Source organism: Protopterus annectens, chromosome 17.part0 (assembly GCF_019279795.1).
Source record: "Protopterus annectens isolate FY-2018-M chromosome 17.part0, PAN1.0, whole genome shotgun sequence".
NCBI classification, from domain to species: Eukaryota; Metazoa; Chordata; order Ceratodontiformes; family Protopteridae; genus Protopterus; species Protopterus annectens.
In genome coordinates this window covers 237,110,350-237,127,380 of record NC_056751.1, presented here as the reverse complement: position 1 = coordinate 237,127,380, position 17,031 = coordinate 237,110,350, and the positions used below count along the sequence as shown (strand labels likewise).

Here is a 17,031-nt window from a genome sequence, read left to right as displayed (position 1 = left end):
AGTGACTTTTTAGTCTTGGTATATACCCATTTTATAAGGTAGGATTGTTCAGTTGCTTATATGTGTCCTAATTGGTTGACTTTGTAATGTTTTTTAATATAAAATGGTGATGTTATATTGAAACATTTATTCTGATGAAGTTTGTGTTTTATCATTAAAATGAACAAAAGCGCTAAGTTGTTGGAGTCTGGCTCTTTTTTCATGACTTGGTGAATTTTTGTTTTTCATTTGTTACCTGGGAGAAGTGGATACAGTTTTTCTTTCCTAAACCTGTTTGCGATAGTGCTCAACTTCAAAATGATGTCATTTCACAACATGTTGCTGCTTCATCCTTTTTCAAGTTTTCTAGCAACACTAGACTTAAGATGGTTATTATCAAATCCCTATTCATCCAGACTTTAGATTCTTTTTTAAAGGTTTTGTTGTCTGGATCACATTACTAGTTCTCAGCCTTATCCTTTGCACTATCTACTGCACTAAGAGTGTTCGCAAAGTATCTAGCTCCAGTTATAGCTCTTTGAGAACTACAAGGCCTCCACATTTGTTGTACTTAAGTGACTTGTTTAGATGTGCAGAGTATTATTCAAAGTGTCAGGAATCTCTCTCTCTTGGGTAAGAGATGTCTTACACAAGCTGGGATTTCAAGACAACATTCAAAAGTCTTTATTGACTCCTTCACACATGTATTTTGTATTCCTGGGATGACAGTGAGACACCATAGATCAAAGAGCTTCTCTTTCATGGGAAAACTAGATCTTTATCTAGATCTGTTTCTAAGGTTTTCCACTTAGACATTGGTCACTGTGAGGGAATAGCTCAGGATTTTGGGTTTCATGGCATCTGTGATTCTTGGGATACCCCTGGCAAGACTCCACATGAGAAAAATACATTGGTAGCTGAAAACTCCTTAGTCCCAGCATCAACACCCTTTATCTTTTCAAATTCCAGTGCTGGAGTTTGTCAGAAGAGAAATCTTTTCCCTGCTCCCATGCAATAACCACAGAAGCTTTGGACTTTGCTTGGGAAGCAGTTTCATTAGGGATACAAGTGCAAGGAGTGTTGGAAACTATGGACAGATGCAAGCATGAGTATCAAGCAGATGCTTGCTCTGATCAAGACACTTAACTGTATAAACCATCTTTGGTCCCCAGGACCTCTTTGAGTGATTAAAGACAATACCATAGTCATGTGGTACATCAGCAAGCAAGGAGGAGGGACTATGTTGTATCCTTTTGCAGACTAGCTATGTTAGCTTGGGATATAGCTTCCACTGCACAGTCTGTCTACAGCCATCCTACATTTTGTCAGAGCAAAACTGTGGGACAGACAAGCTGAGCAGGACCAGGGCAGACCCTCACAAATGGAAACTAGATGGGGGGTCTGACAAGATTTGATCAATCTGTATGGAGTTCCTCAAGTAGCCCTCTTTGCCTTCTCTCTCACCAATCAACTGGCAAGATTCTGTTCCAGGACTCCATGCAAGAAGACCTGGAAGACAGATCCCTTTTCTTTTCCTGTATGCTTTACCATCATTTCCAGTAATAACTGGGGTACTTCTGAAGATTCAGAAGGTTACCCCCAAGGTCATTGTGGTGACTTCCTTCTGGCCCAGGCAACCATAGTTCTCCCTTCTTTTGGAAATGTCTTGGGGCAATTATCACAAGATTCCTCTCAGACTGGATCTACTCGCATAAGAACAGGGGAGGATTTGATACACCCTGACATCAGTCAACTTCAGTTGACTACGTGGATGACAGGGTCTTAATTCCTTTTAGGCACCTGTTTGCTGAGGACATGCAGCAGGTACAAATGAATGCAAGAAAGCCTGCTATTAGAAAGCCGTATATTAGCAAATGGAAAAGGTTTTCTAGCCACTGCCAGCAACATAACCAGCACCCATTCAGGGCTAGTCCTTTGGTTCTACAATATTTGTGTGAGTTACTGTCCTATGGCCTTTCATATTCTTCTGTCACGGTTCATTTTTCAGCCATTTCAGCATGTCTGCCCATGGATCCTCCTCTTTCAATGCAGTCTGCTGTCAAAATGTTCTTGAAAAGGGTTCTGCTTAAAAGGTCTTCATTGGGATCTTAATTTTGTGTTAGAGAAGCTAACACTTGCTCCAATTGAACCAGCTAACTTGGCTGACTTGAGTTTCTTAACATGGAATACAGTTTTACTGATTGCTCTGACCTCTGCAGAAGAGTGTCTGACTTACAGGCTCTTATGGTGAGTCAGCTGTTTCTCATTTTCCATAGGAACAGGGTTTATTTGAGAACTAATCCTTTTATGTCTGAAGTGGTGTCCAAGTTTACTTTGTCAAACTATCCATCTCTCCAGTTTTTTTCCTGAACCTAACAATGAGTGAGAACGGATTCTCTGTACATTGGATGTCAGCAGACAACTCTGGTGCTGTCTTGACACAGCTAAATCTTTATTATTTTAGGATCAATTGTTCATTCCTTGTGAAGATAAGATGAAGGGACACCTTGTGTCAATACAGACTATTTCTAAATGGTTGCCTAAAGCTATTACCTTTTGTTCTATTCACCATAACAAAACTATTCCAGCAGTGTCAAGACCCACTCTACCAGGGTCTTGGCTTAATCTATGGATTTTTGGAAAGGGTTGCATTCTACAGGTATTCTAGAAACTGCTACCTGGTCCTCTGTACATACTTTTACAAAACACTTTGATTCCTTCTCTAGGTCCGGATCAAGCTTTGCTCCTTACACCTCCCAGATTTAGTTAGGTAAGATGATATACCCATATAGCTAAGGCTGCTGCAGAAGTGAACAGTAGGATGACCGTAGGACAGCTGTGCAAGTTAAACTTGCCTTAACAGATGTTTGAGTGATCATTGCTGCAGTAGCCACTCCCTCTCTCCATTCCCACTTGTTTTTTTTTTTTTATGCCAGGATGTGGACATTTATTTTTTTGTTGTTCCTAACATTGTCCTTTCATAGCTCAGCCTCCTCTCTCTGCTGGCAGGAAAGCTCTGAAGGGCTTTGCTCCCAAACTTGTGTTTTAGTCAGCTCAGCTAGAGCTGCCAAACAATCTGGGTGTGTGTGAGGTGCCCTGAAGGTTTGGAAGATGTCTGGCAATTTTATCCTTGGTAGACTATAATCCATATAGCTAAGGCTACTGCAGCAGTGATCATTTGAACATCTACTGTTGTGTTAAGTTTAACTAACACAACTGTACTTTGTATATGATCTCCCCTCCCACCACTAATCTAATAGAACTTCTTTCAGAGCAGCCCTGTTTCTCAATAAGCAGCAGCAACTCCATTAAATAACAGTGATTGCACATAATTCTCAGATCGTTTTTCCTCATTTGCAGTGGTGGTGAAGCCTCCCAGGAAGATAACAAGTGACATTGTAGCAGTCCTAACTCTTCCCATTAGTACTATCTGTCAGAGGCCAGTTTTTCCAAGTTTGTAACAGTTCCCGTAACTGGGTTAAAGATCCTTTAGTTTTGCATATGGTTTCAGTTTGTCATTTCTGGAAACTTTTAAGTGGTTTTGCAGAAAATGCTCCACTGAAGGACCAGATGGGCTCTGTAACATAGAGCAGACTGGAGCTATACCCCTGGAAAGGCCTTTAGATCCTTTTTCTCCATAAGTTAAAGGTAAATGGTTGTTTTCCTTGTTGCAAAAAGGTTGGGAGGTTTTCAGTCCATCCAAGACCTCAGCATATTCAACAAGCATATCTGATATGTCAGATTTTCAGGTGGAGAGCGTCTGTGTGTGGGGTCTTGCCATGGATGTTTTTCATTTTAAAAATAAACAATTTCTATTAATTTTCTCCTCTGTGCCAGATGATGGAGGTCTTGCATGAGAGAGGGCTTACTGCACTCCCCTACATGGATGGCTTGCAGCTGATGCCCTTGCTTAAGCCCTGCTATGGTTGCAGGGCCTTGGAGGCAACAATAAACTGGGATACATTATCTTGTCCCAACCAGAAGATTTTTTTCATTTGGAGAGGCAGTGCTTGTGGGTTTAGTGCTCCTACCCACAGAATACAAAGGAAGTCAAAACCGTGGCAATCTGAATGAAAATGCAAGTGTGTTGAGGCATGGACACTTCTAGGCCTAATCATTATTGAACTGTTCCCATGTTTATTGATGAGGATGCTTCAGTAGACAAAGAAGCTTTTGTGGCCAGGCTTTTGAACTGTCCAAATATTTTAACTGGACTTTCCAGTGGTGGACTGTGACCACCAGTCTCTGTATGGGATCAGTTTTTATTTGGCTGAACTTCAGCTGGTGGATGCTTCATTGGTAGATTTGAGAGCCTATCTGGGCAACTTCACAGTGCAGAGTAAAATGAAGACTCTGGGAAAAGGGGGGATTCACGTACAACCACTTGAACTAACGGAGGTATTCTTAGCCTACAGGTTCTAGAGAGAGGAAGAGCTGAAGCTTAACACCCCACACTACTTTTGGGAACTAGGTCATGGTGTGGTGTATGAACAAACAAGTTGTCATGTGCTCATATCTACTCTGCAGAGAAGTGATGTAGATCTTGCAGTGGCTCAGTACTAGGCCATCTGTACAGCTGGTCACTTTCAGGGGAAGTGAATGTACCATCAGACTTCCTGACTTGTATCTCCATCGGGGGGGGGGGGTGCAGATGCATTCTGCCTATCTTGATGTGGTGGGAGTAACTGTGCACGTTCCCTCCAATTCTCTCTGCTGTGGTAGTTGAGAGAAGCGAATGGTTTCGGGCAGTCAGGTTCTTAGCAGTACAGGAATTGTGGTTAAATGTGTGTGGTTTCAGGCCGTCACATTCCGTGTAATTTAGGAACATATCTCATTACACATCTAGGAAGTCCCCACAGTTAAATCACAACCATCTCTACTTCTGTACATGGCTGTTGGTTTGGCTGTTTTACTCTTGATGGCTTGACCTTCCTTTGCAAGTCAGATGCTGTAACTTGGAAGAGGTTCTCCATCTAGGTGGAGAGGTATAATCTACTGCCTCAGTTTGGTTGCATGTGGTCCTGACCTGTCTTTGTCTGTGTAACAGAACCTCTCATATTCCATTATCAAAATGCTTGCTTTCAGCATTTTTGGCATAGAATAACATTTTGGCAGACAGCAATGGGCCTTCGATTTGGCTTATCAAGTAGTTTGTTAAAAGATCTTTTGCATATTCACGTACATTTGAAAGAACCTTCTTCATCCTTGACTGTCTTGCCAGTTCTGTTAATTTTATTTATTTCCCATTTGTTGACTGGGTTAGTCTAATTAGGCCAGCTAACTGTTCTCAGGGAAGACCTGTGGTGTGGTATTCATACTTTAGTAGGTAAAAATTGAACAGGACACCTTAGAACTTCGCCTGCTCTCTTCAATAAGTGGTGGGGATTCTTTTACATCCACCTGAGCTACCATTATCTCAGATAAGTGGGACTTTGATTTAACATCTAATCTGAGGGAACTCGCACTCAGATGTGCTGCACTCCTAATGCTGCACTGCAGTATCGTTAATGAAAGAATGAGTCCAGTCATCTGATGTGGGAACAGAACCCACAGCCTTCTGATCTGCCAGCACCAAAGGCTAATATGCTACCTGCTGAGACACTGATACTGATGCTGCATTTGAAATGGATGGTTCAGTGTGACTCTGAAGTTTGTCTGATGAAAGACATTGTGGTCATCACTTTTGTCTGTATGTGAGCTGCAGGTCGTTTTTAGGGTACAGTCCTTAAACTATCACATTCACTATTGGTGAATCCAGTGGGAGAGAGCCTTTTATACTCTTGACATGCTCTTCTAGCTTGGGTCTCGTATGTGAAGGCCGCATGAGTTCAGAAAAAATGGTCCAGTTGTTTCACTCTCTATCTTGCTGTGGGTAAGGAAGAGTTGACTGTGGTTAAGCAAACTTTGTCCAATGCGTTAGATGTTTTCTGCTGTCAAGCACCTGGGCCACCAGTACATCGACTAATTATGTGAAAGACTTTAGTTTTTTTAAGGCTGTATACATTAGTCTGTTGGTCGTTGGTTCACATGTTTGCCAAGCATTGCTGCTTGGACTGTGACTGGGGAAGTAGGGCCTTCTTTTTCACCTTGTTGCTTCAGGACTCTGCCTTCTCAGTTCTTGTCTTTAGGCCTTCTAGGGAGGATTAAAAGTTTTTACAGCTTCGTAGAGCCTTTGAAGTCAGATACAAACAATAGATACTCGCCATATTAGTTTCTCAAGAAGACCCTCCACAGTTGATGCTTACTGCTTATTTCAACCTCCTGGGGTCAACTTCAGTGGATGGATTTTGTTGTAAGCCAAGCAAGTATACAAGTTTCTATTTGTGTGTGTTTGTGTCATGGTTTGCTTACGCAATATGTGAAGGCTGAACTGGAGAATGCAGATGCTGGTTGCATCCTCTTAACCGGTACACAATATCATGGCATGTAGCATTCATTTTATATAAGGTTAGGAGCATGTTTCTGTGCTCGGGAGCTGAATATTTCAAGAGTTGTGCCATTTTTTGGCTATACCAGTAAAGGAAACCCCAACAAATACTTTCTGTAGAGGGCCTTTTATACATATTGATTGTGGTGGTGAATATATCTGTTACTGAATAGGTTTGAACAGATGATTGGAAAGTCTGTTGCTGGGGAAAGTGTTGTCAGTTGTTATCAAAATGGCTGAAGTTTATTGTAGAGGAACTGGTTTGTAGTCAACTTTGTTACTAGGAGATTAGTTGGAAAACAGGGATAGATCAGATGTTTGTGATATGTTTAAGCCGTCCTGGGTTTGACATGGGAGGGACTGGACAAGTAGTAAGTAACTTGGGTCATTGGCACAGACTGAGGCTGCTGCATATGGATACAGATGAACAGTCTGGGAGAAGTGATGCGAGAGGCTGATAAGACTGCTGTATAATGTAGTTCAGTGCTATTTTCTGAGGTGGTGCTGGTGCAAAGGCATGTAGTTAAGAACAGGAAGGGTAGATGCTATGTAATTTTTGTCTCGTAAAGTAAAAGAGCAGAAGGGGCATTTTACTGATTAGTTACTAGGAATCAACTTAACATAATGAGATTTTACCTAATGGAAGCAGGCTGCTTCTTTGCTGTAAAGGAACAGAAGTGCTAATGGGAAAGTTGGGGGACGTTTATCAACACAGTTTTGGTTTTAAGGTTGAGATGGAATGCAGTGAGTATAAGAGGCATCACTGAGGACAGAGAATTATCTGGTGTAGGAGCATTCATGGAGAAGGAGGGTAAAATTAGGGGAGATTTTTGTTGATTGAATACTGCAATGAAGTAGGAGTGCCCAGGGAACGGAGCTGGAAAGGAATGCACATAGAGAGGAGTATGAAAAGCCAAGGAGGCAGGTTGGCAGAAAGGTTAGGAGGTCTAAGACAAAACAGGAAAAAGTTGGCAGAGGGGTTATGGGATGGGGAAAATATTTTAGATGGCCTGGGTAGTATGTGAATTGTGAGGACAAGGGGAGAGTCAGGAAAGCATGGAAACAAGGGGAAGACTTTAGTAAATTATTTGCATTATTATTTAAAAGAGAAAAGAGAAGGAAGGTCACCTGTCTAAGAAGGGAGCTTGTAATTAATGGTATGAATTAGAGTCATAAGAAAGTTTCAGACAGAGTGTCGAACAGTACATTGCAGCTTTTGTAATAGGATGAAGCATAAGAACCAGATTATTTTCCACCTGAAATTGTTATATATTCAATTAGTGCACTGATTAAGAGGGTAAGAGAGCTGTGCCTGTGGAGTGAAGGTGGACATCTGAGATGTCTTATTTATGGGGGGGGGGATACACAATAGTCTGAGTAGTTAAGCCTAGTAGTTTTAAAGTCTAATGGAGAGGTTGGCATTGTTTTCATGGATAATGGTCATCCAAATGAGGGGCAGCATGGACTCAGCATCATTCCTGTCTTAGTTTTTTGAACAAGTTACCTTCTGAAGTAAGTAAGGGCAGGTCAGTAGATGCACCATATCTGTATTCTCTGAGGACTTCGATCAGAAGAAATAATGCTTGGTTGAGAGTCACACGGTAGTAAGGTGCATTGAAAGCTAGGTAGATGGAAAGAGTAATAGGAAAGGGACTTGATGTCTACTGAGACAGTTTTGGCTAGTAGGGTAACACAGCCGTCAGTTTTTGCCATTGGTTTTCATGAATGTTGTCATGCTAGACAGTACTGCAGGTGTAGATGTAAGATGTGTTACTGTGTTGGGGTGATGTGCATTACAGTAAAAATGATGTACAGAAGCCAGATTAGTGGAGCTGTTGTATATGGGGTTCACTGGTAGTAAGCTTCTGTACTTCAATTATGAGGACCTTAAGTCATCAGGAGCCATGAGAATGATGACTAAAGCAAACAGCCTTTGAGGTACTCTGGGCATGCTCAACTCCAAGAATAGAGAAGAAATCTTGCTTCTCTACAAGACATTGTTTAGGCCATGTTTGCATCCTTGTATATAGTTGTGAAGGCCATTTACTGAGCAGAATGGTAAGTTAGTGGAAAAAGTGCCGAGAAGGGTTAGATGGTAAGCAGAATGATGAGAAGATGGGTAGCCTTGAGTTAGTCATTGGAAATGGGAAAGAGGAGACCTGGCATGGATGCAGAAGGCTCTAGAATTGTGAGAGAGGATGCATCTGGGGAAGGATGGTACAGGAGAGGTTATGACTCTGCATCACCCTAGAAAAAGCCATATGGCTATCCATAAAACAAAGATCTAACCTCCTTTTGGGATCCCATCTTTACAAACTACTCCAACTCCACCACATTTCCTCTCCTTGCAGCTAGACATCATTAGAACCTCCTCATACAACCTGAGACACTGGTCACAAGCCACCCCAACTCTCATTACCCCAAGAACCAAACTTCACAGCACTGCACATACTTTCTGTTCTTACTCTTTGGCAAGCTCTCCCATCAACACTAAGGAAATCAGCACTTGTTCCAAATTCAGAATGCAGCTTTTTAAAAAGCACTTCTTCATTCAATTCACTGAAGATTGACCCACTTTAGAAACTAATGTATATATTGTTCTTTCTCACTGGAATATATATACACAGTTATTCCCATGTAATTAGTCTGAATTACTTAGTCATTGCTTACATTTCTGTATTTTTTGTTTGTGAAATGTTTTGTATTTCACCTGGGCTGAGCCTGAAATTGGTCAATATTGATCAGTGCACTACTCCAGTAAACAAATATAAATAAATGACTTGCCTTTTGAGTGTACATACTGGAGTAGCATCTTTCATTGAGAGTTGGGTGGAAAAGTATAGCAAGCTTTCTAAGTGGGTGGTAAGTGATAAAAATGCCACTGTAGCTATTAAGAAATAATAGGTGGTTAGAGGAAAATATGGGGGAGGGGTTTACTAACAGGGTGTTGTTTGTGTCAGACAGGCTTGAGAAGGGAGTCTTTTTCTCAGCTGTATGTGTGTATAGCCATACTGCTGTTGCTAAAACAGAGGGAGGGGGGAGTGGCGGAACTTGCACATTTAGAAATGCCATTTACTGAGTTTGATGTGAAGACAGTTTGACTACCAGATGTACATCTGCAAGTCTGTATATTCCACTGAAACTAATGTCATTCTATACTGTATGAACATGTTTTCTCTGTCTTACACTGAGAGACACACACTGGGATGCATAACATTAACAAGAACAAATACCAATAGTAAAGCAGTAAAAACAAATAATCTCAGAAATGCTACTGTGTTTATCTTTACTTTTACCCCAGTGTAAAAAGAAGTGGAAATGTACTCTTTTCACCCAGGCTTCTACCCCCCCAATAAAAGATGTAATGTTCTTACAGCAGCTTCACTTTCAGCTTAGCTGTGGTTGTTTTCTTAGTGGCCTTTGAAAGTGCAAACTGTTAAGAAAATGTAAGGGGTATGTGTGTGTGTTTGAACCCACATGGCTACAAAAAAATAAATAATAAGGCTGAGCAGAGTAACTAAAGATGCTGAAAGGTAAAGCAAGTTATGATAATCTAGCTTAATTTTTTCTTGAAGCTGGAAGAGTAAGGCCTTTTGTGGTCAGTCAAATGAAATGCTGACTTGGAGCAGAGCCTGCTGTGCCTCACAGCCCGGCCCACTGCATGATTGCTGCTGATGTCACATGGCCAAAAATCATGGCATGTGCTAAAAAGTAGAACCCCACCCTGAGCTAAAACTCCAGTGGGACGAGAAGAAAAAACTTCAGTTTATGAACTGCCACCAAGTATGCATGTTGTCTGTCTCTTTGGCTGCCTGTTACTCGGCAGGGAGGTGGAATCAGTATGCCATAGCTAAGCTTTGATTTGTCAAGTTTACAGAACTTTCCCTTTTAATCCTTGCTTTTTTCGTAACAAGTTGACTCAGTTTCATTTGGAGTGTGCTACAGCTACAATGTGTTCTGCAGTGATCTCCACAGAAAGTATGGGCTCAGAAGCTGAGGATTCTAAAGACGGTATGGTTTTAGTTATTTTCTTATTATAACAGTAATGAAACCTTGTGCTGTTCATTCCTACATATACCATTTCTGTCAGCGGCAATAGTAGAGGAGAGGAGATCAGAAAAATGTACATGCCTTCAGTTTGCTATAACGTGATACAGAAGACGTCAGTTTGAAACCTTGGATTTTTTTTTCTAGTCTTAAGTATCTACTGAATTTTAACATCTGGACTTAATGCTGCATTAGTTTATGGAGTTTGTTTTGATTATCTGCACCTGGAACTGAGAAGTCGTTAGAAGGAATACTGAGTATACAGCACACATTTTATCATGTATGCCTGTCATGTCTGTGAGTAATATAGCCATAGCAGCACTGAGGAATGGTTTAACTTTAGGAGGTAACACTTTCCACTTAACGTTTAAAGCTACTAGTGGGTTTGTATGTTACAGATTTATTTACTTGAGTGTTCCATGAACTAAACAGCTTGAGCAAGAGTTCTTTTCAGTGCTTTACTGGAGAGCATGTGGATTTAATGGATTTATTCCAAGAAAAACACGATTGTTCACTAGCTATGGCTCTTTTGCCGTCCTGCAACTATTTAGGGTATACAAAGCACAATTTGTGATGTGAGAAAACAGGAAAATAAGCCTGCAGTTACAAAAAAGAAAGTAGAAGAAGCCCCAAAGGAAGTGAATAGTTTTGAAGTTAGAATCTGTCTTTCTCATTGAGGCCAGATTAGCAGACTGCTAAAACAAGAAGTGGAGAGAGAAAGCATTGACACATTTTTCGTGCACATTGATGCAGATATAATCAGGAAAACAGCATGCTTTTTAACTATTTTCTCACAGGTTTACATAAGTAAATCATTAAGCTTCCACGGTTGCAGGAGGCGCTTTGAAAGGAAAATAAACGAAAGGCAGTTTTTTGAAGTCAGTTGAACATTTCAGTAAGAAAGGCATTTCCATCATGATGATTAAAGTTTGTCTCCACATCTGAATTGCTGGCCTTGGCAGTAGTTGCAGTCTTTTGTGAGCTTACAAATTATGTGGAACAGAGTGACTTCTCTTATGTGCAGAAAACCTCTTTTCACCGAGTCAGGAAGCTAACCAGTAAAGTATTACTGAATGTCACATTATATCTAAACTATGCTTTTCTGAAGATGCATGGAACAACATTGCAAAGTTTAAGAAGTAAGAATTATGCTTAGTTTGAAAAGGAATATATTGCAGCATTTTTATCCTAATTGTTTGTATTTTACTTGTTTCTGATTGTGCATCACTATAGCAGATTCTACATGCACTGCTACTTACTGCCTAGTCTCAAGAAAGGAAAAGTTTAGTCAGGGCAGGCAGTGAAACAGTTATTGTGAAGTCAAGTAGCAAAAGCTATTTAATTTGCTTCACAACTTCCTCTCTACAATTTAGGCTTTTTCACTGATCTGGGTAGCTGTGAAAAAATTCATAGAGAAATGCTAGCGGAGCTTTGTGAAAGAGTTGTTTATATGGCATAGAAATTAACTGTTACAAACATTGCAAGGTATTTTTCACTTAGAGACTGTCTTGAAGAGGGAGGGCAGATGTGGGGAAGGGTCTGCAGCACAAGGCTTAAAGAACTGAAGGAATTAATTGCTCATGTATGTATGTGTAATCATGTCTTACTTTTTTTTTCTTTTAATCTTTTAATTTAATGTTATCATTTGTTAGCCAGCTAAGAGAACTGTCCTCCAAACACTTCTAGTCATGACCTTGGCCAGAGCTAAAGTAAATACAATATATAGGTTTGGAGTAGCCAGTTAGCCACACTGTTTTTGTGAGAAAGCTGGAGTACTTGCAGACAATGTGACAAGGCACCCCCCCCCCAAGCACGGGGGGGGGGGGGTGTGAGACAGTATCTTACTTGGGATGCAGCCTTCCAGAATGTGTGGAATGTGACATAGTTTCAGAAATGCATTGCACGGATGAATAAAACTTTGTGTAGTGTTATACTGCATTGATAATTTGTAGTTTGTCTGCTAGATAGCATAAAATGTAAAATTTGAGGACTAAATTCTATATCTGCAGTTGTATGATGCATTTATATATATAATCTATACAGTAGTAGCCAGAGATAATGAACTCTAGTGCTTGATAGTGTAGTAAACTTGTGAAGCAAACCTAGGCATATAGCCTAAAATGCATCATGGTGTTTATAAAACATACATAATGTTTAAAAAGCATAACAATGTTTTGATCAACTACAACATACTGACTAGGCCATACATTTGCTGCTGTAGTCTGTAAAGGAATCCTGGAATGGATAACAGCTGGTTCTGCTGGGCGTAGAATTTGTAGTTTTGACGAAAGCATTCCTTAGCGGCTGCACTGACCCACAAGTATGGCTATGATCTTGCTGACCAAAAATGATATTGTATGACTATTCTGGTGGTGCTTTTAGAAGACATGTAAAGCTGGAGTGGTATTTTTCTGAAGTCAGTAGTGAAATTTCCCAGTATTATGATGCAGTTTATTTCATCAGAAATAAGTAATGACTTCATCTGAAGTAGCACATACTAGTGTTTTCTGTTAGCTTCTTTCCCTCAAGAAGAAAGGAAGTTTGCCTTTTTGATCCTTTTGCTTGTTCATTAAAACCAAACAAAATGTTGATTCACTGTATCCCAAACAAGTTAGTGTTTAGTTGGTATTTGTTTTTTACAGTGGTGCATACTTGTTTTTGCAGTAAACACTATATAATCCTGAAATTGTCTGTAGGAGGGACTGCATTGTTGCAGTATGCACTGGTTATGTTTCAGTGTGTAATGCCAGAATGTTTAATGCAGTGATGTAAAAGCAGTAAGACTAGTGTAGAATGTTAATGTACTGATGTACAGGTTGGTTAAGCTGTGCACAAGGTCCATTAACACAGTAACACTACAGGTCTGTGATAGTGATGGCGGAGTCTTTTCATCAAAACTGCACCTTCAAAATCTGGAGGAAAAATACTTAAAGGTGTGTATGCTAAACCTACAAAGTAACTGAACTTCTTCCCTTTGCTGCTCTTCTCTCCTTATGTTTTAACACTGGGTAAATGTGCTCTGATCTCAGGGCTGTTTCAGTAATGTCCCCGACACAGAGTACAGATAACACAGATGTGAGACTTTCAATGAGCGCAGCTGTATAAGTGCTGCCAAAAAGTGTCCATGGGGTTGTATTTCTGTAGAACCATTTCTATACATTTAATCGTCTTTGTAATGCCAGTATTAGCATCTGTACCTTCCTCCAATTAACACCACGCAAAGTCTGAAATAATGGGAGAACCATTTGGCACGTTACATGTAATAAATGGGTTGCTGTCTGAATACAGTGGAAGCTTAGGTGGACCCTTATACAAATGCACTGTGAAAGTCACTGCATCATCAGAGAATCATTAGATCCAAGTTACAGTTGTTTTCAAAAGTCTGCATGCTCTGTGCATTAATGCAATTGTCACAGTTTGACATTTTTTCAGTCTGTGAGGTCAGTGTGTTCTCGATGTTTGACAAATGCAGATTGTCTGGCTTCATCATCTGCTTAAAAAGAATACATTCACCCCCTCCAGTCAGGGTTCAGTCTTTTCTGATATATGGGATGTCCATCATCTTTTACTTTTTGAGGACTACTCAGGTTAATTTTGTGGAGTGTCACATGAACACATTTTGTTGCCGTTTCATTTTTGAAGTGCTTGATTTTTACAGGCCTTATCTACTTAATGATTTACTCATTTTTAAGGTAGAATTTACATGCTCAGGTGTCTATATTTCTGTTAAATCTTGCAGAATGTATTCCATCAAGCAAGAAGTTTATCACAAATGAGGAACCTCTTAGCTTCTTTTATTTGTATACCAGAGAAGTGGAATTGGGACAAAGCCCCTCTGTTGGAAGTGATTGAGCTAAGGCACCTTTCAGTAAAAGTGCTGTTTGTATATCACAGGCCATGCAATTTCCTTGCAGTCATTGTGTATTTTGTTCATTGTTTTTTGGGGTATTGTGACTTTCTGAAGTGGTTTTTGTAGTTTACAGTTTGACAGTATGGCCATTTGCCAACTGCATTTTAAACTCTGCTGCACAAATTCTTATTCATCTTTAGGAGCTACTTTCTGTAAAGAATCTGTCACTCGTACTCATGCAGTTGATGTCTTCATGTTTAAGATGTTTTGTTTCACGTTTTGGTGCTTGAAATATCTATTGTAGACAGTAGTATAATCACTATTATCAAAAGTGGAAAACAGTTGTTTTGCTCTCTAGCTGTAACGTGATTATGTGGTGACCTGAATATGGAGTTTTCTTGGGACATGTTCGCTGATTAATTTACTACATGAATTTGCTTGATGTTTACTTTTGTTGGTATTTAAGTAATACTTTGCAGTATGCTTGCAATAGTGTTTACTAGAGTTTGATATGCGTGTGTCATAGATGGCATGAAGAGCTTCACTCTTTAACAGCCTGCGCCTACTTCTGACCTCAGTGTATGCAAGTCTGTCATGCTTTACCAGCCTCCATTAACATAATGTTTTCATGAAGGCATTGTCCTCAGTGGTTCTGTCTTACTGTAATTGAGAGGTCTGACTTGAGATCCAGAATGGAGTATGAAGGACGTATAGAAGAGTGGTGGAAGGTGGGTAGAGATGTATTACAGGAACTGAAACAGGACATTTTTTCTGAGCTGTCCAGTGGCTGAAAGCCCATTAATGGTTGAATATGCTACTGGTTTAAAGTTCATGAAAGTGGTGAGAGTGAAAGAATGCAACTTTGACAGTAACTAAATATTTTGAATTGATAGGTATCAGCCTTAGTGTTGTGTATTGGGCAAAAACTGAACATTTTATACCATAGCTAGCTAGTAAAGTAATGAAGGAAGTGGGTGAGGAAGGCTATGTTGTTTTGCTGTCAAACTCAAAGGAATTCACTGCACACTTATGATGAGGGCAAAATAAGGCTGGAAATAATGGCTTTATCAAATATTTATAACATTTAGAAAGTTAAAGTAATACTGTTGCCCTCCAAATATATTCCGTTTTGTGGATTTCAGCTTTTAAGGGCTGAACTATAATGGAAATGATTCAGAGCAAAGTTGCATTATTTATCTTGTGAGGAAAGTTGATAATAAGGTTTGTCTTTAATTTGAAGTAGTAAAATAAGAGGAGATTTGGAGACCGTTGCCTATTATGGGAATGCCTTAGCATTAACGTAGAGTAATTTGATTGCTACTAATGGGTTTAATATGAAAGTACCAAATTTAATAAATGACAATGCAAGAGAGAGGGTGAATATTAGAACAGATAAAATATAGAATGCATTTCTATGTAGAGTTTTTCTGGACATAGTTAACAGAATCGTATATTAATAGCTTTGTACTGCAGATACATAAAACCATGACTTAGACCAAGATGGTCTGTGATTAATTAGTGACTCAAGATCTGGAGGAGCTGACCATGGAGGACAGGAATGAGCAACCCATGCCTGTTTACCCAAGCTGACCAGGGATGTTAGGAGCAAGCAACTAGCATTTTTATGCCCATCCTGTGGGGATGAAGGCAGCCTTTAGTACTGAAACCAGAGTAGTAAAGCAGGTTAGTGGTCTGGTGTTGTGGAACATCATATTATCCAGGTTGCTGTGGGGATAATGAGGGGGTAGGTCAGGTTAAATAAAAATCCTGATTTCTGCATGGCTAATATCCTGTCTTAGTCATCTGAGTATGGGGATGACACTGGCTGGAAGACAAGGGAGAGACAAAGATAAGAAGAAAAATAATTCTGTCTTTGATATGTTTATGGAAGGAGGGATAAATAGTTGGAACATTAGGTATATAAATCCTAGTATAGATTCATACTTTGGTTGGTATAATGAAGAAAATATGTTGTAGTCCATTAATAAATACTATATGAGTGAGGCTTTGGACATTTACTTGAATTTTTTTTCAACTGACATATACTGTATGAGTCTTGGAAATGACATTTGTTAGTGAATTTATAATTATGTGAAGTTTATAAAAAGTGGGTGTAATGCAGATAACCAGTCCTGGAAGGGTTCACATTCCATCACAGGAGACTAGCATAGACATGAGCAATTTAGGGGATAACCAGTTTATTTACCAGCACGTCTTTGGGATGTGGAAGGAGACTGGAGCCCCTACACTCTGTAGTGCAGAGACACAAAACCATGACTTAGACCAAGATGGCCTATGATTAATTAGTGACCCAAGATGGACAAAAGGAGATGTGCAGATATGCAGTTTCCACAAAGAGGAAACTTCACCCAGAAGCAAAACCATAAACAATCACTGAGAAAGCACTACTATGCCATCCAGTTTAAAAAGATGTACATATCCCATCAGATCATGTCTGGTAGAGAGGTATTTTCTGTTGAGCAAAATTTATTATCAATAGCTTAGTGTCTCTCTCATACATTCTGGTAGTTATTCATGCTGTTGTCAGTAGCAGTGGCAAAAAAATTTAAATTTAGATTAAATAAAATCATCTGCTATAATGTGCCTGCCAAAGCCAAATCTGGACTGAGTATCACTAGTTTGCAAATGTTCCAGAGCTAGACCCGTAACTAATTCATTTTTTTCTGCTAAGAAAGAAATGCAAAACACACACACACACACAGACACA

General features: G+C 39.8%; 1 protein-coding gene across 3 annotated transcripts in view; it reads left to right on the top strand.

Annotated features, from left to right (window-relative positions):
- TNFAIP8 (TNF alpha induced protein 8) overlaps positions 1 to 17,031 on the top strand; it is a 653,571-nt gene that overhangs the window by 411,499 nt on the left and 225,041 nt on the right. The window contains exon 1 of one of the 3 annotated variants that reach the window (XM_044059440.1): positions 10,144 to 10,417. The exons of the other annotated variants lie outside the window; for them this stretch is intronic. Within the exon in view, the coding sequence (XP_043915375.1) occupies positions 10,357 to 10,417 (61 nt within the window). The 5' untranslated portion in view covers positions 10,144 to 10,356. Of the gene's footprint in view, positions 1 to 10,143; positions 10,418 to 17,031 lie in introns of those variants that run through there. 3 annotated transcript variants of the gene reach the window in all.